This window comes from Pristiophorus japonicus, chromosome 24 (genome assembly GCF_044704955.1).
Source record: "Pristiophorus japonicus isolate sPriJap1 chromosome 24, sPriJap1.hap1, whole genome shotgun sequence".
NCBI lineage: Eukaryota > Metazoa > Chordata > Chondrichthyes > Pristiophoridae > Pristiophorus > Pristiophorus japonicus.
The window spans coordinates 14,860,486-14,886,463 of record NC_092000.1 but is presented as its reverse complement, the minus strand read 5'-3'; the positions used below and the strand labels follow the sequence as shown (position 1 = coordinate 14,886,463).

The window sequence follows — 25,978 nt, the reverse complement described above, 5'->3', positions numbered from 1 at the left end:
TACACTTCAGTTTTGCTTCATTTATTGCCTTAGATTTACAGCTCCCATTTAATTTTCTGAAATAAGACGACTATTATAAATATACTCCTCAGGAGATTTTAGCATGTGACAACGCACTGTGTCCAACAGTAACAGCCTTCCATGATACCACTGTATCAAACACAAGAAAGGGAGGTCACCCAGAACATAGCAATCATTAAGGAGGGCTTTCACAATGACCAAAAGCACCACTTCATTTGCTTCTACTTACTTTCATTACTAAAGAGTGGGTTTTATTTACTGCTAATTAGGCAGGGAGGAACTGATGGTTCCAGTATATTGATCCCTTCATCAGAACAGTTCAGTCACACCCAAAACATTAAAGGGTAACTTTTGCTCCTATTTGCAGTATAATTCCGGCTTCCACTTCTATTTTAAGTCGATGTCTCACAAATTCCGACAGCAGCCACATGTAAACTTGCCAGGTTTCTGCAACATCTCAAGACATCAACTTAAGCTAGAAAGTGGAACGTGAGTAACAGGATTTTGCACAAGACGTTCCGTAGGCGCTGCAAGTGGCACGTCTCAATGATGGCAGACTACCTCCCGGGCTACAAAGCCCAACTGCTGTTTTATTCTTCCTTCCCCCGCAATCCCCAAACTTAAATAAAGCGAAACCATTTTTTTCCAGGCTAAAGTAGTGTGGAGCCTGCACGTCAGCAAGAGTCCGTTTGCGCCGTGTCGGTGCCGGAATGCTAGGAGTCCAGGCGGCAGACCGGACTGTCGTACACCATCTGCAGGTTCACCCGGTGCCCCACGAGCTCGCGGATGTTGTTGATCCCGTACTTGATCATGGTCGGCCTGGGAGGCGATAAAATAAAAAATACACGGCAAAATTAAAACAGCTTCCTGGATCATTTCTTTTCCTGGTTGTTTTTGATGGAGACTGGGGAAAAGGCAAGGGGTGTGGGGGGTGGGAGAAAGGCCAGGAATGTCAGGGTAGGGTCGAGACAAAGGCAAGAAATGTGAGGACAGGGGAGGGGAGGGGGGGGAAAAAGAGTGAAAGAACGACAAGTGATGTGTGGGAGGGGGGTACAGACGAAAGCACGGGATGCAGAGAGGATGTTTCCACTGATGGGGGAAGACTAGAAATAGAGGGCATGATCTTAGTATGATTCAAAACGGAGATGAGGAGGAATTTCTTCTCTCAGAGGGTTGTAAATCTGTGGAATTTGCTGCCTCAGAGAGCTGTGGAAGCTGGGACACTGAATAAATTTAAGACAGAGATAGACAGTTTCTTAACCGATAAGGGATTAAGGGGTTATGGGGAAAGGACAGGGAAGTGGAGCTGAGTCCATGATTGGATCAGTCATGATCGTATTAAATGGTGGAGCAGGCTCGAGGGGCTGTATGGCCTACTCCTGCTCCTATTTCTTATGTAGAGGAGGGGTACAGACAAAGGCAAGGGATGTGGAGGAGAGGGGTTATGGACAATTGTAAGGGATGTAGAGGAGGGGGATACAGACAATGGTAAGGGATGTGTGTGTGGGGGGTGGGGGGGCAAGGAATTCTATTAAGCAGAATATAAAATCTTGACTACACATAGCCCTGATGTCAATTGCAGGTCGAAGCAACGCACACCAATGACACTCGCACTCGTGAATCCTTCAGTGTGAATATCCTGGAGTTTACCAGCAGATGGATACCACACCAGAAGCTGCCAAACTCAACACAATCGACTTGTGGTGTTTATGGAAACTATATTTAAACTATAGTCTGAGGCATGGGAGCACAGTGCTGATAAAAGATTCTTTAGTGCTGCTGATGACTACTCAGTGAACGGCATATTATGCAAGAACAGAATGTCTCTCGAATCATAGAATCTTGCAGCACAGGAGGCCCTTCGGCCCATCATACCTGTGCCAGCTCCTTTGAAAGACCGAGCCAGTTAGTCCCACTAGCCTGGCCAGCCTCCCACATTCTACCCTACGTAAACTAGAGGTCATCCAAAACTCAGCTGCCTGTGTCCTAACTCGCACCAAGTCCCGCTCACCCATCACCTCCTGTGCTCGCTGACCTTCATTGGCTTCCGGTTAAGCAATGCCTCGATTTCAAAATTCTCATCCTTATTTTCAAATCCCTCCATGGCCTCCCCCCCCTCTGTAATCTCCTCCAGCCTCACAACTATCCCCCCAAGCCGCCCCACCCCCCCGCCCCCCACCCCAGCGAAATGTCTACGCTCCTCTGCATCCCTGATTATAATCGCTCAATGATTGGTGGCCAAGCCTTCTGTCCACCCAGGCAAGTGGAGTGCATTCCATCGCAATCCTGACTTGTGCTTTGCAGATGGTGCAAAGAGCTGGAACGTGGGATTAGGCTAGATAGCCTCTTGTTGGCCGGTATGGACACGATGGGCCGAAATGGCCTCCTTCCGTGCTGTAAACTTCTATGATTCGATAAAGGCTTTGGGGAGTCAGGAGGTGGGACACTCGTCGCAGAATACCCAGCCTCTGACCTGCTCTTGTTGCCACGGTATTTATGTGGCTGGTCCAGTGAAGTTTCTGCCCACCTAACCACCCAGGGGATGGTGTGGAGATCAAGAAAGCCAGAAGCGATGGGATAGAATACATTTGCTTTTACAATACTTTGGCATGCAACTGCACAGCATTTCAGGCGGGTATTCATTTTCTGGTTGAAGGAGAGGACGAGTTCAGACAACACTAGCTGGCGACAACAAGGAGTTATGGACAAACCACTTTTAATTCACTGTCCAAGTAAATTCCCTTGATCAGGCAATAGAAGATGATTGATTCTGGCCCATATGTGAAGCTGCTATCAGCACTTATAAAGTTACAGTACAAAGCTGTGGTTTCTTGTCCTGTAGGAAACACAATCAGGTGAATGCATCTGCGCTATTTATACATGGAATAGAAGGGCCATTGATGTAATACATTTGGAGTTGAGCAGAGGACGTTCTTTAGACTTGGGACTCTGTGCCCAGTGACTGCTAAAAGTGACTGCGAGTAATCCCAGAGGTCCTTCTCACTCTTGGCTATTTCCGAATATTCCTCCCCCCTTGGCGCCAGCTCTATTCAGAAACTGCCACTTAGTTAGAGCCAGACGGGGACTGTTGATGTCTTGCTGAGCAAACGGAATGGCAGCCATGGAGGGGGCCTATATAAAAACGATTTCCCCAGGATCGTCACTTGAGATGTCTTGTCTCGGCCCTTGACTGGAGGTCAGTGCCCAAGCCAAAAAAAAAGTTTTCCGAAAAGAAAATTCTACTACCATGCAGAGTTTGAACTGATCCGGGATTATGGCCAAGGCCCATCTGCTTGCAGTCATTTTCAGATTTAAAAAAAATATTCCCGCACCCCCCAAGTTTTGCTGGGTTCGGGCACACTTGTATCCCATCAAGTGGCCATTTTATAAGCAAAGCTGGGAGGGAGGGCACACTGTGTGTACAAGGCTTCCAACTCAATAGTTTCCCTTACTGATGCGAACACATTAGATGCCTTAATGCTACTTTGTTCACCAGACTTCCCAAAAAGCACATCTTTCCTCAGTTTTCTTTCTTATCCTTACATGCAAGTGTCAACTGTGGCTCAGTGGGTAGCATTCTCGCCCGAGTCAGAAGGTTGTGGGTTCAAGTCCCACTCCAGGGACTGAAGCACATAATCTACATCCCACATGGAAGACGGCACCTCAGACGGTGCAGTACTGAGCGAGTGCTGCACTGTCAGAGGTGCCGTCTTCCGTATGGGACGCGAAACCAAGGCCCCTTCTGCCCTCTCAGGTGGATGTAAAAGATCCCATGGTGCTTTTTGGAAGAGCAGCAGGGGAGTTCTCCCTGCTGCCCTGGCCAATAGTTATCCCTCAGACGACAGCACTAAAAACATCACATGGTCATTATTACATTTGCTGTTTGTGCTGGCTTGCAGTGCGCGAACTGGTTGCCACGTTTATACATTACAACAGTGACTACATTTCGAAAAGTACTTCATCGATAGGGAATTCAGGAGAAACTTCTTTGGTTAGAATTTCTAACCGGAGTGGGTTAGCATGTGGAACTCGCTACCACAAGGAGTTGAGGCGAAGATGCATTTAAGGGGAAGGTAGATAAAACACACGAGGGAGGAAGGAGTAGAATATGTTATAGGGTGAGATGAGGAAGGCTGGGAGGAGGCTCGTGTAGAGCATAAACACTGGCATGGACTAGCTTGCCTGAATGCCTTTAGAATTACAAAACAGGCCAAACAAGATTACTTGTCCAGGGACTGCTTCTTTAATTAATGCTTTATGCTCTGAAAGCTACATCAGTAAATCGCTGGGATTTAGTTGCTAAATAGCCTCTAAGCCCGGTGCTACACAGTGGAATCCAGTCGAGGGCAACAAGGTAAGCGGATTAGTTGAGAGCTGAAGGTTTGCAGCACAGTCATGTGCATGAGGATGATTAGATGCTGAAAACCCCATCCAATTCGCAATTTACACAGAGGTGGATGAAGAGCCGTTGCGTTAAGTGGGTGTTATTTTCAAGGCGCAGACCAACTAAATAACAGGTCACGCGAAACAATTGATGATCAGACTGAGGAGTGCAAATGGAAACTGCGTACAACAGCTCCGTATGGGAAGGGTCTCGGTGCTGGGTGAATGGGAATTAAAAAGTTCAAAGAGCAGGGAGGTTAGGCTTGAACTGTATAAAACACTAGTTAGGTCACAGCTAGAGTACCGCGTGCAGTTCTGGTCACCGCCTTACAGGAAGAATGTGATTGCACTAGAGGGGGTGCAGAGGAGATTTACGAGGATGTTGCCTGGACTGGAGAATTTTAGCTTTGAGGGAAGATTGGATAGGCTGGGTTTATTTCTTTGGAACAGAGGAGGCGGAGGGGAGACTTCATTGAGGTGTATAAAATTATGAGGGGCCTAGAGTGGATAGGAAGGACCTATTTCTCTCAGAGGGGTCAACAACCAGGGGACATAGATTTAAAGTAATTGATAGAAGGTTTAGAGGGAATTGGAGGGAAAATTTCTTCACCCAGAGGGTGGTAGGGGTCTGGAACTCACTGCCTGAAAAGGGTGGTAGAGGCAGAAACCCTGACCACATTTAAAAAGTATTTGGAAGTGCACTTAAAAGTGCCGTAACCTACAGGGCTACGGACCTAGAGCTGGAAAGTGGGATTAGGCTGGATAGCTCTTTATCGGCCGGCACAGACACGATGGGCCAAATGACCTAATTCCGTGCTGTAAATTTCTATGATTCTAGATAAGTCAACACTCACAGGTGTGAAAGTGAACGTGAAAGGCCATCAAGCTGGCTCAACTCCAACAGCTTTACTACAAGTGCTAATTTGTGTCTTCAAACAGCTTTGTTGAGTACTGAACTAAAACTGCTAAATCCCATCAGCTGTTTAAAAACTGGTTTCTCCCCCCCGCCGCACCCCGGGTCTTTCAGTATCACCAATTTTAACTTCAAATTGGCTGTAAAGCATTTTGGGATGTCCCGAGGTTGTGAAAGGTGCTTTTGAAATGCAAGTTAAGAATTAGGATCAAGAGTAGGCCATTCGGCCCCTCGAGCCTGCTCCTCCATTCAATGAGATCATGGCTGATCTTCTACCTCAACTCCACTTTCCTGCACTGTCCCCATATCCCTCAATATTCAAAAATCTATCGATCTCGGTCTTGAATATACTCAAAGACTGAGCCTCCACAGCCCTCTCGGTTAGAGAATTGCTAGTCATACAGGGTGTTGGTGAGGCCACGCCTGGAAAGCTGCATGCAATTTTGGTTTCCATATTTACGAAAAGATATACTTTCTTTGGAGGCAGTTCAGAAAAGGTTCACTAGGTTGATTCCGGGGATGAGGGGGTTGACTTATGAGGAAAGGTTGAGTAGGTTGGGCCTCTACTCACTGGAAATCAGAAGAATGAGAGGTGATCTTATCAAAACATATAAGATTATGAGGGGGCTTGACAAAGTGGATGCAGAGAGGATGTTTCCACTGGTGGGGGAGACTAAAACTAGGGGACATAATCTTAGAATAAAGGGCTGCCCATTTAAAACTGAGATGAGGAGGAATTTCTTCTCTCAGAGGTGGATGAATTAACTGTGCAAATAGATGTTAACAAATATGATGTGATTGAGATTACGGAGACGTGGCTCCAGAATGATCAGGGCTGGGAACTCAACATCCAGGGGTATTCAACATTCAGGAAGGATAGAATAAAAGGAAAAGGAGGTGGGGTAGCATTGCTGGTTAAAGAGGAGATTAATGCAATAGTTAGGAAAGACATTAGCTTGGATGATGTGGAATCTATATGGGTAGAGCTGCAGAACACCAAAGGGCAAAAAACGTTAGTGGGAGTTGTGTACAGACCTCCAAACAGTAGTAGTGATGTTGGGGAGGGCATCAAACAGGAAATTAGGGGTGCATACAATAAAGGTGCAGCAGTTATAATGGGTGACTTTAATACGCACATAGATTGGGCTAGCCAAACTGGAAGCAATATGGTGGAGGAGGATTTCCTGGAGTGCATAAGGGATGGTTTTCTAGACCAATATGTCGAGGAACCAACTAGGGGGGGAGGCCATCTTAGACTGGGTGTTGTGTAATGAGAGAGGATTAATTAACAATCTCATTGTGCGAGGCCCCTTGGGGAAGAGTGACCATAATATGGTGGAATTCTGCATTAGGATGGAGAATGAAACAGTTAATTCAGAGACCATGGTCCAGAACTTAAAGAAGGGTAACTTTGAGGTATGAGGCGTGAATTGGCTAGGATAGATTGGCGAATGATACTTAAGGAGTTGACTGTGGATGGGCAATGGCAGACATTTAGAGACCGCATGGATGAACTACAACAATTGTACATTCCTGTCTGGCGTAAAAATAAAAAAGGGAAGGTGGCTCAACCGTGGCTATCTAGGGAAATCAGGGATAGTATTAAAGCCAAGGAAGTGGCACACAAATTGGCCAGAAATAGCAGCGAACCCGGGGACTGGGAGAAATTTAGAACTCAGCAGAGGAGGACAAAGGGTTTGATTAGGGCAGGGAAAATGGAGTACGAGAAGAAGCTTGCAGGGAACATCAAGGCGGATTGCAAAAGTTTCTATAGGTATGTAAAGAGAAAAAGGTTAGTAAAGACAAATGTAGGTCCCCTGCAGTCAGAATCAGGGGAAGTCATAACAGGGAACAAAGAAATGGCAGACCAATTGAACAAGTACTTTGGTTCAGTATTCACCAAGGAGGACACAAACAACCTTCCGGATATAAAAGGGGTCAGAGGGTCTAGTAAGGAGGAGGAACTGAGGGAAATCTTTATTAGTCGGGAAATTGTGTTGGGGAAATTGATGGGATTGAAGGCCGATAAATCTCCAGGGACTGATGGACTGCATCCCAGAGTACTTAAGGAGGTGGCCTTGGAAATAGCGGATGCATTGACAGTCATTTTCCAACATTCCATTGACTCTGGATCAGTTCCTATCGAGTGGAGGGTAGCCAATGTAACCCCACTTTTTAAAAAAGGAGGGAGAGAGAAAGCAGGGAATTATAGACCGGTCAGCCTGACCTCAGTAGTGGGTAAAATGATGGAATCAATTATTAAGGATGTCATAGCAGCGCATTTGGAAAATGGTGACTTGATAGGTCCAAGTCAGCATGGATTTGTGAAAGGGAAATCATGCTTGACAAATCTTCTGGAATTTTTTGAGGATGTTTCCAGTAAAGTGGACAAAGGAGAACCAGTTGATGTGGTATATTTGGACTTTCACAAGGCTTTCGACAAGGTCCCACACAAGAGATTAATGTGCAAAGTTAAAGCACATGGGATTGTGGGTAGTGTGCTGACGTGGATTGAGAACTGGTTGTCAGACAGGAAGCAAAGAATAGGAGCAAATGGGTACTTTCAGAATGGCAGGCAGTGACTAGTGGGGTACTGCAAGATTCTGTGCTGGGGCCCCAGCTGTTTACATTGTACATTAATGATTTAGACGAGGGGATTAAATGTAGTATCTCCAAATTTGCGGATGACACTAAGTTGGGTGGCAGTGTGAGCTGCGAGGAGGATGCTATGAGGCTGCAGAGTGACTTGAATAGGTTAGGTGAGTGGGCAAATGCATGGCAGATGAAGTATAATGTGGATAAATGTGAGGTTATCCACTTTGGTGGTAAAAACAGAGAGACAGACTATTATCTGAATGGTGACAGATTAGGAAAAGGGAAGGTGCAACAAGACCTGGGTGTCATGGTACATCAGTCATTGAAGGTTGGCATGCAAGTACAGCAGGCGGTTAAGAAAGCAAACGGCATGTTGGCCTTCATAGCGAGGGGATTTGAGTACAGGGGCAGGGAGGTGTTGCTACAGTTGTACAGGGCCTTGGTGAGGCCACACCTGGAGTATTGTGTGCAGTTTTGGTCTCCTAACTTGAGGAAGGACATTCTTGCTATTGAGGGAGTGCAGCGAAGATTCACCAGACTGATTCCCGGGATGGTGGGACTGACCTATCAAGAAAGACTGGATCAACTGGGCTTGTATTCACTGGAGTTCAGAAGAGTGAGAGGGGTTTGGACAGGTTGGATGCAGGAAGAATGTTCCCAATGTTGGGGAAGTCCAGAACCAGGGGCCACAGTCTAAGGATAAGGGGTAAGCCATTTAGGACCGAGATGAGGAGAAACTTCTTCACCCAGAGAGTGGTGAACCTGTGAAATTCTCTACCACGGAAAGTAGAATTCACTAAATATATTCAAAAGGGAGTTAGATGAAGTCCTTACTACTCGGGGGATCAAGGGGTATGGCGAGAAAGCAGGAAGTGGGTACTAAAGTTTCATGTTCAGCCATGAACTCATTGAATGGCGGTGCAGGCTAGAAGGGCTGAATAGCCTGCTCCTGCACCTATTTTCTATGTTTTCTATGTAAACCTGTGGAATTCGCTGCCTCAGAGAGCTGCGAAAGCTGGGCCATTGAATAAATTTAAGACAGAGATAGACAGCTTCTTAACCGATAAGGGATTAAGGGGTTATGGGGAGCGGGCAGGGAAGTGGACCCGAGTCCATGATCGGATCAGCCATGATCTTATTGAATGGCAGAGCAGGCTCGAGGGGCCATATGGCCTACTCCTGTTCCTTTTTCTTATGTTCTTAGAATTCCAAAGATTCACCACCCTCGCAGTGAAGAAATTTCTCCTCATCTCAGTCCCAAAATGGCCGACCCCTTATTCTGAGGCCGTGACCCCTGGTTCTAGACTCCCTAGCCAGGGGAAACATCCTCCCTGCATCTATGCTGCCAAGCCCTGTAAGAATTTTGTATGTTTCGATGAGATCACCTCTCTTCCTGTTTCTTTGAATTCGGTCACCTGCTAGCTGAATAAATTTGATGAGGCTGTGCAGGAGGTGCTCCAAAAGCTGTGAACACATTCCCACTGGAGTTTATGATCACCCTTCTGGCTGAGCTGGTTCAGCGTTCCACTTACCGCTCCAGCGAGAGGCCCCAGGCGATGACAGTCACTCCTTCCGGCAAACCCATCGGGAGCAGCATTTCAGGCCGGAAGACCCCAGAATTCCCAACTTCCACCCACTTCTTCAGTCCTGGAGAAAAGCAGAACATCTCTCTTTAAATGCGGCACGAGGATCCTTTGATCAGAGACCGTGTACAGTACCCTAGTGGTCATCTTACTGTACTGGCAATCCAAAGGTCTGGGCTAATGCAGAGACACGAGTTCAAATCCCACCACGGCAGCTAGGGGAATTTAAACAACAACAACTTTTATTTATATGGCGCATTTAACGTAGTAAAACATGCCAAGGCGTTTCACAACAGTGTTAAGAGGTATGTTTTAAGGAGCGTCTTAAAAGGAGGAGGAGAGAGATTGCGAGGCGGAGAGGTTGAGGGAGGGAGTTCCAGAGCTTGGGGCCCAGGCAGCTGAAGGCACGGCCACCGATGGTTGAGCGATTATAATCAGGAATGCTCAAGAGGGCCGAATTTGAGGAGCGCAGATATCTGGGGGTGTGGGGGGGTTGTGAGGCTGAAAGAGATTACAGAGATAAGGAGGAGCTAGGCCATGGAGAGATTTGTAAGCAAGGGTGAGAATTTTGAAATTGAGGCATGGCTTCACCAGGAGCCAATGTAGGTCAGCAAGCAAAAAAATAAAATAAAAAATCTCGAGTTAAAAGCTAGCATCAGTAATGGTGACCATGATTGTCGTAAAAATCTATCTGGTTCACTAATGTCCTTTAGGGGAAGGAAATCTGCCACCCTTACCCAGTCTGGCCTATGTGACTCCAGACCCACAGCAATGTGGTTGACTCTTAACTGCCCCTCTGAAATGGCGGCTCACCCACCACCTTCTCAAGGGGCAATTAGGGACGGGTACTAAATGCTGGCCTTGTTGGCGACGCCCACATCCAGTGAACGAATGATTTTTTTTTTAAACTTCCCTGCGCTTGAACAGCTCCAAGTGTCTGTAGCTGACAACGAGGACAAAATAAAATGGACACCACCTAAATCAATCATCGGTCAGTTGTGGGTTTAAGCACCCGAAGCAGTTTGAAATGTTTCTGCAAGTATCGCAGAATTTAAAAAAAAAAAATGTGATCTGCTTTTAACATGGGATTTGTGACTGACTAAAGAAAAAGACTTGCATTTATATTGCGCCTTTCATGACCACCGGACGTCTCTAAGGGCTTTACAGCCAATGAAGTATTTTTGCAAGCTCCCACAAACAGCAATATGATAATGACCAGATAATCTGTGTTTTTTGTAGTGTTGATTGAGAGATAAATATTGGCCAGGGCACCGAGGATATCTCCCCTGCTCCTCGTCAAAATAGTGCTGTGGGATCTTTTACGTCCACTTGAGCAGACGGGGCCTCGGTTTAAAAGATGCCACCTCTGACAATGCAGTGTCGGCTTGGATAGTTTTGTGCTCAAGTCCCTAGAGTGTGACTTGAACCCACAACCTTCCGATTCAGAGGCGACAGAATGCTACTCACCGAGCCACAGCTGACACCAAGACCATTTGGAGCAGGGAAAAAGATAATTATTCGGCTGACAACATGCCCAATTACTGCATTAGCTTGACGGGAGTTGCTTCGTGTTTGACCTGGCCTGACTGGGCTTACTAAGCAGAGATACCCCATCATCCATTAAGCATGAATTACACAAAGCGGCATATAGACTTTGCAGTGATGGATTATAGCATTAAAACCAGGGGCTCTTGGATGAGACAATAAAAGAGCTATTAAAGTAAGCGAGTACATCCCAGGTTGGACGAGCATTAGCACCACATGAACTTTGAATCGCTTGAGACCTACTGCATCAGGCTTTCAACACATTCTCCATTTCATGCATACCTTCATGATAGCTGAAGATCTCCATACTCGGCTCAGTGTAGGGGTTGAAGGCTGGCTTGTAACGCAGTTTGGTTATACCTGTCAACAGGAAAAAGACCCTCAAATACATCACTTTCTTTTTGGATTTTAATGGGAAAATTCAAAGCCTAATGCACACTTTTCATTACTAAATCTTGATTTTCAATAGGGGAGGGAAAAAAGTCAGAGCCAAAGCAAGATATATCGTACAATAGTGGTTATATTACTGGATCAATAATCCACAGAACACGAGTTCAAATCCCACCCTTGCAGTTTGAGAATATAAATTCAGTTTAAAAAAGAATTTGGAAATAAAAAGCTCGTAGACGTGGCCATGTGACACACTGGCTCATCAATGTCCTTTAGGGAAGGAAACTCGTCGTCCTAAGAAATAGGAGCAGGAGTAGGCCACCTGGCCCTTCGAGCTTTCTCCGCCATTCAATAAGATCACGGCTGATCTGATCTTGGTCTCAACTCACTTCCCTGCCTGCTCCCCATAACCCTCGACTCCCTTATCGTTCAAAAATCTGTCCATCTCCACCTTAAATACATTCAACGATTGAATGATTCAATGGTAAGGACGTTGATTCAATGTCCTTACCCAGTATGTGCGATTCCAGTCCCACATCAATATGGTCGCTTCAACTGCCTTCTGAAGTGGTCTAAGCAAGCTGCTCGCATCAAACCACCATCTGTGGTTCAAGGAGGCCCACCATCATCTTGTCATGGTAACTAGGGAACGGTGCAATAAATTCCTGTCTCTTCAGTGACTCCCGCATCATAGAAACATAGAAAATAGGTGCAGGAGTAGGCCATTCGGCCCTTCGAGCCTGCACCACCATTCAATATCATGGCTGATCATGCAACTTTAGTATCCCATTCCTGCTTTCTCGCCATACCCCTTGATTCCTTTAGCCATAAGGGCCACATCTAACTCCCTTTTGAATATATCTAACGAACTGGCCTCAACAACTTTCTGTGGTAGTGAATTCCACAGGTTCACAATTCTCTGAAGAAGTTTCTCCTCATCTCGGTCCTAAATGGCTTACCCCTAATCCTTAGACTGTGACCCCTGGTTCTGGACTGCCCCAGCATCGGGAACATTCTTCTTGCATCTAACCTGTCCAATCCTGTTAGAATTTTATATGTTTCTATGAGATCCCCTCTCATTCTTCTAAATTCCAGTGAATATAAGCCTAGTCGATCCAGTCTTTCTTCATCCTGCATCCTGAGAACGAATAGATTATTTTTTTTTAAATAAAAGGAACCAACGATTAGGTGGCATTACACCTTTAAAATTTCAACGGCTATGGATTATAGGAGTGAGGGAGACGGGTTACACAATGTTGGCATTATCGAGGTGGACGGCAAGAGAGTTGAAGTAACATGGCCAGTTGAAGTATCCAACAATGACTTATTTCAACTGGAGTTAAAATTCAACTTCCTCACTCCTATCCCAGCATCACCCCCGCAACCCTCCACAAGCAGTGGAGAAAAAAAAAACTGAAGCAGCAAATAAAGTTATATAAATTCTTATTAAATGGATTCATTACCGTCCCCAAAAAAATAAGGGGTTCCAATGATTGAAAATTGTGACGATACAAAGAGACGCACTTCACCACATTATTTTCCTGACTCGAGTCAGTTCAGGAGAGAAAAGAGAAGGACCACAGAGATAGGGTCTTACCGAGTTTGGTAAAGAACTGCTGAAGAACCCCCATCAGGTCGCCCAGGGTCAGATCGTAGTCTGCTACCACCCCCTCAATCTGGTGAAACTCCGCCAAGTGAGTGGCATCCAGCGTTTCATTACGGAAGACTCGATCAATGGAGAAATACTTCACCGGTGCGAACACTTCCTGTACAGTTAGGAGGAAGACCATTACAGGAAAAGTTATTGCACTGGGTACATGGGTGGCTGTGCCTTCTGTTGCCCGGGCCCCAAGCTCTGGAGCTCCCTGCCTGAACCTCTCCACCTCCCTTTCCTCCTTCAAGACGCTCCTTAAAACCATCCTCTTTGATCAAGCTTTTGGTCACCTGCCCTCATTTCTACTTGTGCGGCTTGGTGTCAAATTTTTATCGCATAATACTCCTGTGAAGCACCTTGGGACGTTAAAGGCGCTATATAAATTCAAGTTGTTATGGGTAGGCTGGACAGGAAAAAAAATTAAGTGAGAACCGTTTTGGACACAGCATAAAGCCTAGTATCGAAGTTACACCTTGCAACATTTTTTTGTGCTTCCGATCTTTCTCTCTTCCCCCTCCCAACCCCACCTGTCCACCCCACCCACCTCAAACTATGGCTGGCCTCCAAGAAAGACCCATTTGACCAGGTCTTCCCAATTTGACGTTAGGGTTACCAGCAGTTGAGAGTAGGAGGCCACAGCACCCCACTACACCAGCAGCAGAGAGAGATGCACACCAGGATCCAGGAACTCCTGCACGCCACTAAACCCAGCAGCCACGAGACATCCACGTCAGGGGCCAGTGAGTCCAGTGCTCCACTCCACCCTGTATCAAAGCTTCTTTACGCAGGGTACTTCCATTTGTAATGTTTGTCAAGAGTTCCCTGGCCACCATCAAATCGCTCAACGCTAAAACCGACTAACTGGCATATGGAAACTAGTGAGTGGAGCTCTGCCAGATGCAGAGCGACATGAGCACAGGACGCAACTCTCCTCGAGCAGGGAGCGCTGCAGCAGCAGTATAACTCAGATCTGGCAGTCTCACACCAGACTCTATGTGTCAGCTGTGGCTCAGTGGGCAGCACTCTCGCCTCCGAGTCAGACGATTGTGGGTTCAAGTCCCCACTCCAGAGACTTGAGCACATAAATCTAGGCTGAGACTCCCAGTGCGGTGCTGAGGGAGTTGCTGCACTGTCGGAGGGGGCCGTCTTTCAGATGAGACGTTAAACCGAGGCCCCGTTTGCCCTCTGAGGTGGATGTAAAAGATCCCAAGGCACTATAAGGGTTATCCCCGGGGTCCTGGCCAATGTTTATCCCTCAATCAACATAACAAAAACAGATTATCTGGTCATTACCACATTGCTGTTTGTGGGGAATTGGCTGCCGCGTTTTCTACATTACAACAGTGACTGCACTTCAAAAGTACTTCATTGGCTGCAATGTGCTTTGAGACGTCCAGTGGTCCTGAAAGGCGCTATATAAATCCAAGTCTTTCTTTCTACAGCCCAGTACATGAACATGCACTCAAGATCACACTAAGGCAGTAACCCATAGCCCAGCTGCCCTCTGTTTTTTTTTATAAACACCTTCTGGAGATTATGCAGTTCCGTCTAACTGCCCACTGTACTGAAGGAAGGCTTCATTCTCACCTCTGTAGCTAGAGGGCAATAACCAAACGGTCACTCAACACTTACTGAGCTTCCAATGCTCACAATTTTATCTTGTATATTGCGTTGGCGGGGGGAGAGGAAAGGAGAAACATAGAAATTTACAGCGCAGAAGGAGGCCATTTCGGTCCATTGTGTCCGCGGCCGGCCGACAGAGCCACACGACCCTTGGTCAGCAGCCCTGAAGGTTACACACAAACCTATGAACAATGACGGAAAGGCAAAGAGCACCCAGCCCAACCAGTCCGCCCCACACAACTGCAACACCCCTTATACTGAAACATTCTACACTCCACCCCAACTGGAGCCATGTGATCTCCTGGGAGAGGCAAAAATCAGATAAAAACCCAGGCCAATTTAGGGAGAAAAAAATCTGGGAAAATTCCTCTCCGACCCATCCAGACGATCGAAACTAGTCCAGGAGATCACTCTGGCCATATTCAATTCCCTGCAGTACTTACCAAGGGAAAAAAAACAGACCTCACATCATTTAATGGAAGTGACAATTCAGCCATTTTAATTTAGAAAATGTAACCCATTTTAATAAATTGCACTCAAAACACTAAGAATGGCATTTCCAAATGGTCACTCTCATCAATAAATATCACTCCCAACACGAGGGGTCTCCTTTTCCTCATTTAGAACTTTAAAAATCCATTTCACATGTGGTAGAATCATTAATGGTTTAGACATGAGAACTATCAAGGTTAAGGCATAGCGTGCTGTGCTGGCCTTTGTGACTGCTACATCCATACGCACACACACGTACCAACAGGTTAAAGGCTTGCGGAGGGGCTGTACCTGCTTTGATGATTTAGCTGGTTAAAGCAGGGAGTAGCTGAACTGCACACACCCTACGTTTGATCCCTGACCCGTGCCATGAGGAATGTTAACAGTTTAGCACCCTGGGGACTGGGAGGGTGAATCAAGTGGGCCGAGGATTCCCCGCCCCCGATTACTGCGGTAAATTGCGATCACACAGGGCCGGGTGTGGGAGGGGGGGCGGGGGGGGGAGGGGGGTGGACTCACACAGGATGAGTAGCCACTTTGGCGAAGCACTAGAAATTGCCAGCACCTATGAAAGGAACACAGAAGGGGGAAAAAAATCAACTCACCTTTTGAGCAAGTTTGTACAGCATTCGTGCACTGACAGCTGTTGTATGCGTTCGCAAGAGATTCTTTTGTGCTTCTTCAATCTTCCAGTCATATTTGTACCTGAATACATAGACAAAATGATTATTGACGCCATGAGGAATTTTTTTTAAAGTGTAACTTTTGCACAACTTTATATGTGGCACACTTCTCTTTAACTTGAACCAGAATCGCTTTTTAAAAGATACAGCCATAGGCAATATTCTTCTCTCCTTCCAGTTTCTCTTTTTCCCCCTCCTCCAAGACCATTGAAATATTCAAGACTCTGAGGGGGATTGACAGGGTAGATGCAGGGAGGATTGTTTTCCCCCTGGCTGGAGAGTCTAGAACCAGGGGGCGCAGTCTCGGGATAAGGGATCGGCCAATTAGGACCGAGATGAGGAGAAATTTCTTCACTCAGAGGCTGGTGAATCTTTGGGATTCTCTACCCCAGAGGGCTGTGGAGGCTCAGTCGTTGAGTATATTCAAGGCTGAAATCGATAGATTTTTGGACTCTCGGGAAATCAAGGGATATGGGGATCAGGCAGGAAAGTGGAGTTACACAAGAAATAGGAACAGGAGTAGGCCATTTGGCCCCTCGAGCCTGCTCCGCGATTCAATAAAATCATGGTTGATCTGATCATGGACTGAGCTCCACTTCCCCGCCCGCTCCCCATAACCCCTAATCCCTTTATCGTTTAAGTTGAAGTTGAAGATCAGCCATGACCTTACTGAATGGCGGAGCAGGCTCTAGGGGGCATATGGCCTACTCCTGTTCCTATTTCTGATGTTCTACCAGAGTATCATGCAAGAGACTGCTTTAAGTTGCCTTTGCCAGCAAGAGGTAGAAGCAGATTCCTAAAGTCTAACTGGCTTTGAAACCATTATAATTCGTCCATTCTCCAGGGAATTGTTAAACCTAGTGTACGAGTTGCACTTTCCTTTGAAGTTAAATGCAAACTACTGCAGATGTTGCATCTCTGAAACAAAACCAAAAAAAAATGCAGGAAACACAAAACAGGCCAGTCTGCATCGGTGGAGAGAACAGACAAGTTAGCGATCAGTTCCAAAAAAGGACTGCTTCTGAAATGTAAAACTGCCTTCACCACAGATACTGGTGGACCTGCTTTGTGCCCGGACAGTCAATGAAGTCCTTTAAAAGTGGTTGTAATGTAGGAAACGCAGCAGCCTTTTTGTGCACAGCAAGATCCCACAAACAGCACCGTGATAATGACCAGGTAAAATCTGTTTTTAAAAGGGGTGTTGGTGGACAACTAGACAAATCCAAATGTAAAAGCTCTCCACATTATACTACAAAGCCAACTTAACACAAGTAATTGGTGCAAACTTACCCCTGCGATCCATATCCTCCCTCTGAATGGACCTTCTTTACTCTTTCGAGATATTCCATTGGAAATTGTGTCGCAATGGATGGCTCTGGGAGTGGTTGGAAAGGGAAAGAACTGCGATAATTAATAAGAAAAATTCCAAAAGGGGAATATTTCATTATTTCCTATCCCACTGAACAGAACACGATCTAGTGACTCCTGCACAGACGCAGCTAATATCACTGCTCCTTTAAACCACTGCAGGTTGGTTAACTGGAGTCAGGTCACTCTACATGCAGATAAAGAAAAGACGACTTGGATTTATATAGTGCCTTCACGACCGCCAGACGTCTCAAAGCGCTTTACAACCAATTAAGTACTTTTGGAGTGTCATCATCATCATAGGCAGTCCCTCGAAATCGAGGAAGACTTGCTTCCACTCTAAAAGCGAGTTCTCAGGTGGCTGTACCGTCCAATACGGGAATTACAGTCTCTGTCACAGGTGGGTGGGACAGACAGTGGTTGAAGGAAAAGGTGGATAGGGAGTCTGGTTTGCTGGAGGAATGTTGACACGCACAAGGCCGACATTGCGAGGTAGAAGGTCTAGGGTACCAAGAGAGATGTGCGCGCGCGCACACACACACACACGGCAGCAGCAGCGAAAGAGTGCCCGTTTAAAAAAAGGTTTAATCCCAGGCACTTTCGATGGCCGCCTAGCTGTGAATTAGAGGAACAAGGCCTGGGAGCAGGTGGTCAGTCAGCCCCTTGACAGAGGGGAGGGGGGGGTGCACGCACGGGAAGGGGTGAAATAAAAATGATCAAACCGATCAAGGCAATATTGGGTAACCACAGCTACTACTACAAGTTCTCTTTCCCCCTTGAACCCTATCCTAATGTTGCTCCTTTTCTCTCCTCACAAGTGCAGATACATCAACCAAATGCCCATGACCTATGTGTGGGCCTAGACAATGATCAACAGCTACTCGACCATGCTGGACATCCCAGCTGAGCCCAACCCCGTCCTCACCCCACTAGCACATACTTTCCAACTGTCAGCAAGCAGGCAGAGAATCCCTGGCGGATCTTTCCCCTCCCTGGCCACCCTCTCGGGGAGACCAACTGAACTGAACGCAGACCAGAGAACAAATCTGTTCGATACGTTCCGACACCGTCCAGGGCAAAGCAGCCCACTTGATCGGCACCCCATCCACCACCTTCAACATTCACTCCCTCCACCACCGGCGCCCCCTGGCTGCAGTGTGCACCATCCACAAGGTGCTCTGCAGCAACTCGCCAAGGCTTCTTCGGCTGCACCTCCCAAACCCGTGACCTCCACCACCTAGAAGGACAAGGGCAGCAGGCGCATGGGAACACCACCACCTCCACGTTCCCCTCCAAGTTACACACACCACACTTGGAAATATACCGGCCGTTCCTTCATCGTCGCTGGGTCAAAATCCTGGAACTCCCTCCCTAACAGCACTGTGGGAGCACCTTCACCACACGGGACTGCAGCGGTTCAAGGCGGCGGCTCACCACCACCTTCTCAAGGGGCAATTCGGGATGGGCAATAAATGCCGGCCTTGCCAGCGACGCCCTCATCCAATGAATAAAAAGACTCCGTACCGTGCCATGTGACCTACTGAGTTATCAGGTTTAAAGGATAGTGTTTAACACGCTGTACGACCCACACCCCATCAAAGCGAGAAAGATTTCCTACCAGACAGGAAGAATGTGTCGTGTTGGTCTCGGGCTGGGTGCTGCTGTGGCTGGAAGAGTGCGTCAAAGTTCCAGAACGAACTCTCAATGAAGTTATTGGTCGGCATTTCTGTGAAGCTGAAGATTAATTGAAACATTTATAAACCCGAGGGACAGCAGGAATTTTTCTTCCTCATCACGATGTTGTCAAAAGTAACACTCTTAATAAAAAGACATGGACGGGGTAGAGCCACAGACTGTTATAGAGGACTCAAAAATAGATTAAAAACTGCAATCGGAGATTCACCGACACGATGCACAAAAGGTTATTTTAGTCCTCAGCTAATAAGAGCTGCATGTCTTGTATCGAATTGGCCGGAAAGGTTTCCAAAATAGAGAGAGATATGAAATGGCATGCTCACTAGATTGATCCCTGGGATGAGGGAGTTGTCCTACGAGGAGAGATTGAGTAAATTGGGCCTATACTCTCCGAAGGTGATCTCATTGAAACATACAAAATTCTGAGGGGGATTGACAGGGCAGATGTCGAGAGGTTGTTTCCCCCGGGCTGGAGAGTCTCGAACTATGGGGCATAGTCTCGGGATAAGGGGTCGGCCATTTAAGACTGAGAAGGAGGAGGAATTTCGTCACTCAGAGGGTTGTGAATCTCTGGAATTCTCTGCCCCAGAGGGCTGTGGATGCTCAGTCTTTGAGTAAATTCAAGGCTGAGATCAATAGATTTTTGGTCTCCAGGGGAAATTGGGCAGGAAAGTGGAGTTGAGGTCGAAGATCAGCCATGGTTAGGCCCCAGCTGCAGTATTGTGGCCAATTCTGGGCACCACACTTTAAGAATGATGTCAAGGCCTTAGAGGGCACAGAGGAGATTTACTGGAATGGTACCAGGGACGCGCGACTTGAGTTATGTGGAGAGATTAGAGAAGCTGAGGGTTGTTCGCCCCAGAGCTGAGAAGGTTAAGGGAAGATTTAATACAGGTCAAATCATGAAGTCTTTTGATAATAAATAAATGAGAAATTGTTTCCAGTGGCAGAAGCATCTGTAACGACAGGACACAGATTTAAAGGTAATTGGCGAAGAACCACTGCCTCAAAGGGTGGTGGAAGCAGATTCAATAATAGCTTTCAAAAAGAGAACTAGACAAATAACTCCCAAAAAATTGCAGGGCTGTGGGGAAGGAGCAGGGGCGTGGGACCAATTGGACAGCTCTTTCAAAAAGCCGGCACAGGCAGGATGAGCCAAATGGCCTCCTTCTGGGTCAATTTAGACGTTTAATAAATTAAATTTCACTTACCCCATTTCCAGGAATATCTGTCGGAATTGCGTTCGGACTTTCATCAAGGGGTGCAGGTGGCCACACTCCGGAATGATGCCCTGGGCGTCAAAGTTGTACGGTTTGAACGTCTTCTCTCGCCATGAACCGCTGTCAACAGATTTCACATCTTAAAGACCTCAGGGCTTCTTTCAGCAACAGTAACCCAGAGAGAGCTGATCAGGCAGGTTGGCTTAATTTAATTTATGGGAACTTAATCATCATCATACTTTATGTTTTATTAGACGATTTGAGTAGAAGAGTAAAGACATCTTACTGCAATTATATAGGGCCCTGGTGAGACTGCACCTGATATCGAGAGCGTGCCAGGAAGGGACAGAATGTATAAACATAAAGGTGAATCAGAAAGTGGCGTCAAAGCAGGAAAAAATGGTAAAAAAAAACAAACTTAAAAGCTCTTTATCTGAATTGGGGAGGGAGGAACTTAATACAATCACTAAAGTAGTACTCGGCAAACTAATGGGACTAAAGGTGGACAAGTCCCCTGGACCTGATGGCTTACATCCCAGGGTCTTAAAAAGAAGTGGCTGCAGAGATAGTGGATGCATTGGTTGTAATGTACCAAAATTCCCTGGATTCTGGGGCGAGTAAGTGGAATTGACGCAGAAGATCAGCCATGATCTCACTGAATAGCGGAGCAGGCTCGAGGGGCCAAATGTTCTACTTCTGCTCCTAATTCTCAGGTTTTTATGTGCAGTCTGCCCCATCATCATCATAGGCGAGGATGACTTGCTTCCACATGAGTTCGCAGATGTTTCAATGAAGGACCCGATGTTCCAGTCCTGAACTCCAGTTGAGGGGGTGGAAGATGCCTGTGCGTGAATTTTTTTTTTTATAAAGTGTGGTGACCATTGCACATCAGCCACCACACGGGCTCGACAGAGCTAGGTCTTTATCCAGTGGCAAGGGTTAACCAGGACGACTGGAGACCTGCTCTGCTGCATGGACCTAATGCGCAGGATGACCCAGCCAAAAGAGGGAAATAACTGGGGGAAGGGGCTCCTTGTCCTCGATTTTGCGGAAGAGCGGTGGAGCTGGTAAGCCGAGTGGGAATTGGGGGCCCATTCCCCGTCCATTATGCTCAAGATGTACCCCGAGTGGATGCCCACCCACACACACAATATTAAAATTAGGTGACCTCCCTTGAGTCTGCATAATTTAGTGGCGTCAGGTCAGAGGTCACGAACAGGTACACTCCAACACTAACGTCGGGACATCAGGCTGGTGGAATTTTGGGATGCCCCCAATCTTTTTGACTGTGCCTTCGGGCTAGGACACAGCATCAGGGTCACAGTTAAACATTTTGAGATGCTAAAAGCGTTTTATTGGTCCATGTTATTGCTGCGGGAGTAAAGGGGTGGATTATTCAGCTTATAGGTTTCACCACCCAAACTAGGAGGAGACAAATGTGCTCAGTAATGTCTCAGTGAGGTGCACGCCCCTTCAGGTGATTAGTAGAGCATGTCAAGGGGACGGAACGTCTGTTCCCAGGCTACTTTTCACTTGCATGTTTTAAAAGCATTAAATGTGGAAGCAAGGAAATGACCAGAGACCCTGATGGAATTTTAGCGATGAGGATTTAGCTAGGCTGGGGTTGTTTTCTTTGGAACAGAGGAGGCTAAGGGGGAGACCTGATTGAGGTGTATAAAATTATGAGGGGCCTAGATAGAGCAGATAGGAAGGCCCTATTTCTAATTGATGGAATCAATTATTGAGGATGTCATAGCAGCGCATTTGGAAAGAGGTGACATGATAGGTCCAAGTCAGCATGGATTTGTGAAAGGGAAATCACGTTTGACAAATCTTCTGGAATTTTGTGAGGATGTTTCCAGTAGAGTGGACAAGGGAGAACCAGTTGATGTGGTGTATTTGGACTTTCAGAAGGCTTTCGACAAGGTCCCACAGAAAAGATTAATGTGCAAAGTTAAAGCACATGGGATTGGGGGTAGTGTGCTGACGTGGATTGAGAACTGGTTGGCAGACAGGAAGCAAAGAGTAGGAGTAAATGGGGACTTTTCAGAATGGCAAGCAGTGACTAGTGCAAGGTTCTGTGCTGGGACTCCAGCTGTTTACATTGTACATTAATGATTTAGACGAGGGGATTAAATGTAGTAGCTCCAAATTTGCGGATGACACTAAGTTGGGTGGCAGTGAGAGCTGCGAGGAGGATGCTATGAGGCTGCAGAGTGACTTGGATAGGTTAGGTGAGTGGGCAAATGCATGGCAGATGCAGTATAACATGGATAAATGTGAGGTTATCCACTTTGGTGGCAAGAGAGAGACAGACTATTATCTGAATGGTGACAGATTAGGAAAAGGGGAAGTGCAACGGGACCTGGGTGTCATAGTACATCAGTCATTGAAGGTTGGCATGCAGGTACAGCAGGCGGTTAAGAAAGCAAATGGCATGTTGGCCTTCATAGCGAGGGGATTTGAGTACAGGGGCAGGGAGGTGTTACTACAGTTGTACAGGGCCTTGGTGAGGCCACACCTGGAGTATTGTGTACAGCTTTGGTCTCCTAACTTGAGGAAGGACATTCTTGCTATTGAGGGATTGCAGCGAAGGTTCACTGATTCCGGGGATGCCGGGACTGACATATCAAGAAAGACTGGATCAACTCGACTTGTATTCACTGGAGTTCAGAAGAATGATAGAAACGTTTAAAATTCTGACGGGTTTAGACAGGTTAGATGCAGGAAGAATGTTCCCAATGTTGGGGAAGTCCAGAACCAGGGGTCACAGTCTAAGCCATTTAGGACCGAGATGAAGAGAAACTTCTTCAGCCAGAGTGTGGTGAACCTGTGGAATTCTCTACAACAGAAAGTTGTTGAAGCCAATTCACTAAATATATTCAAAAAGGAGTTAGATGTAGTCCTTACTACTAGGGGGGATCAAGGGGTATGGCGAGAAAGCAGGAATGGGGTACTGAAGTTGCATGTTCAGCCATGAACTCAATGAATGGCGGTGCAGGCTCGAAGGGCCGAATGGCCTACTCCTGCACCTATTTTCTATGTTTCTATGTTAGCAGAGTGGTCAATAACCTGGGGGCATAGCTTTAAAGTAATTGGTAAGAGGTTGAGAGGGGAGTTGAGCACTTGTATTACCCAGAGGGTGATAGGGGTCTGAAACTCTCTGCCTGACAAGGTGGTAGAGGCAGAAACACTCACCCCATTCCAATAGTGGCCTACCCATCATGGCTGCCAGCTTCATGGTGCGTGAGCCTGGGGCACAGGCCCATCACAGAGCCCTGGACACTGCTGACTGTGTTTAATAGAATAGCTTGCTGTTTAAGCCACAATGCCTTGGACATTTATTTACAGTCAAGTCCTTTTGCCCATTTTGACAATTCTTAAATCTTACTTAGCTATCATCTCTGGAGTAAGGTCAGTATCCTGTTTAACCACGGAGGTGCTGAACAAGCTTCCTTTGGTGATCCAGTAAGTCTTTACAGTCCTACAGAAAAGCAAAGCGTAATGGTTAGCTCACAGGAATGTAGGTAATCTTTCATTTTCTACTATTCTCCCTTTTCCCTCCCCTTCAGTCTCCCCACTATAGTATGAGCAGAGAGGCAGTCACTGAGTTTTGGCCTCTGCTGGATGCCATTCTGCAGCCTACCTCCCAGAGCAGGGTGAAAAGAACTTGCATTTATATAGCGCCTTTCACGACCTCAGAACATCCCAAAGCTCTTTACAGCCAATGAAAAAGATCCCATGGTGCTATTTCAAAAAAGAGCACAAGAGTTATCCCTGGTGTACTGGCCAATATTTATCCCTCAATCAACATCATTTGAAGTTTAGTCGCTGTTGTAATGTAGGAAACGCAGCAGCCAAATTGTGCACAGCAAGCTCCCACAAACAGCAACGTGATAATGGCCAGTCTAAGGATAAGGGGTAAGCCATTTATGACCGAGATAAGGAGAAACTTCTTCACTCAGTATTGTGAACCTGTGGAATTCTCTACCGCAGAGAGTTGTTGATGCCATTTCATTGGATATATTCAAGAGGGAGTTAGATATGGCCCTTCCAGCTAAAGGGATCAAGGGGTATGGAGAGAAAGCAGGAAAGGGGTACTGAGGTGAATGATCAGCCATGATCTTATTGAATGGTGGTGCAGGCTTGAAGGGCCGAATGGCCTACTCCTGCACCTATTTTCTATGTTTCTATAATCTGTTTTTAATGATGTTGATTGAGGGATAAATATTGGCCAGTACACCAGGGATAACTCTTGTGCTCTTTTTTGAAATAGCACCATGGGATCTTTTTCATCCACCCACAGGGCAGACGGGGCCTCGGTTTAACATCACATATGAAAGATGGCACCTCCGACAGTGCGGCACTCCCTCAGCACTGCACTGGGAATGTCAGCCTAGATTTTGGTGCTCAAGTCTCTGGAGTGGGACTTGAACCCACAACCTTCTGACTCGAGGCGAGAGAGTGACCCACTGATTCACGACTGACACGTATAATGTTGAGCATACATCCCCAAAACCAAGCAGCTCAGACTTGGCAAACGTGACTTTTCATGGAGTAACAAATTAAAAGAGAAAAAGAGGAACATCGGCATGTCCAAATTCTGCAGAGACAGGACAAGGGGCTCACTGGGACGAATACAAGTGTAAGAACATGGTAAAGGCGTGATCAGAGGGGCAGAGAGATTGGGAAAGAGGGATAGCAGCTTAGGCAGGGTGTAACGGTACAAAATTCTAAGTACCACATCGGCAGTCAGAAAAGAGGTGAAGACCATACAAGATTCAAACTGGCTTAAAGCACAAAATAGTAAAGATTCTGAATGAATACCTCCACCAAATATTCACAAGGGGAAACCGACAACCTGCAGAGGTCACTGCTCTCCTCTAATTCGGACCTCTTGAACATCCCCAATTTTTAAAATCGCTCCACCATTGGCGGCCGTGCCTTCAGCTGCCTGGGCTCCAAACTCTGGCATTCCCTCCCCAAACCTCTACATTTGTCTCCTGCTGCAAGATGCTCCTTAAAACCTACTTCTTTGACTAAGTTTTTTTTGGTCGTCTGTCATAATAGCTCATGTGGCTCGGTGTCAAATATTGTTTGATAAGGCTTGTTTGATGAAGCACATTGGGATGTTTTACCATGTTAAAGACATGATATGAATACAAGTTGTTGTTGAGGCATGAGCAACATGGCTTCTCCACAAAGCTATCCCAAGTAAAATCATTGACTGGTATAAATAAGACCGAGGTCCGAGAGAGGCTAAACAACCAATCTCGGTCTGATTATAATCGCTCAACCATCGGTGGCCGTGCCTGCAACTGCCTGGGCACTTTGCTCTGGAATTCCCTCCCTAAACTTCTCCGCCTCTCTTTTCTTCTTTAAGGCGCTCCTTTAAACCTTCCTCTTTGACCAAGCTTTTGGTCACCTGCTGTCATTTCTTCTCCTGTGGCTCGGTGTCAAACTTATTTTTTTGTCTTGTAACACTCCTGTGAAGCGCCTAAGAACGTTTTACTATGTTAAAGGCGCTATATAAATGCAAGTTGTTGTGGTCCGGCATCGGGAGGCAGCAACAACAAAGCTCATCACAGGTGTGGGCGGGTGTGTGTAGAGCTCCACTTTTCTCCTCCACTCCACCCCCCCCCCCCCCACAACAGGTAGGTGATAATGTTGGGGGAAGAGTATGTGGAGACTATATTCTTTCACAACACCCATATGACGTTTTTAAAAAGTTCCCAGGTGCTTCTATAGACCTTTTAAGCATGTTAAAATGCAGCTTTTCACCAGGTGGGAGTTATATTGTTGGCACTGCGGAT

General features: G+C 46.5%; 1 protein-coding gene across 1 annotated transcript in view; it reads right to left on the bottom strand.

Moving 5' to 3' along the window:
- The window catches only part of farsa (phenylalanyl-tRNA synthetase subunit alpha), a 37,134-nt gene continuing 11,156 nt past the window's right edge, over window positions 1-25,978 (bottom strand). Inside the window, exons 5-13 of the mRNA XM_070867275.1 lie at window positions 23,557-23,649; window positions 20,157-20,285; window positions 18,869-18,984; window positions 17,173-17,257; window positions 15,805-15,904; window positions 13,028-13,196; window positions 11,323-11,400; window positions 9,445-9,559; window positions 1-840 (exon numbers count right to left, since the gene is read on the bottom strand). Of these exons, the coding sequence (XP_070723376.1) occupies window positions 735-840; window positions 9,445-9,559; window positions 11,323-11,400; window positions 13,028-13,196; window positions 15,805-15,904; window positions 17,173-17,257; window positions 18,869-18,984; window positions 20,157-20,285; window positions 23,557-23,649 (991 nt within the window). The 3' untranslated portion in view covers window positions 1-734. The remainder of the gene's footprint in view (window positions 841-9,444; window positions 9,560-11,322; window positions 11,401-13,027; window positions 13,197-15,804; window positions 15,905-17,172; window positions 17,258-18,868; window positions 18,985-20,156; window positions 20,286-23,556; window positions 23,650-25,978) is intronic.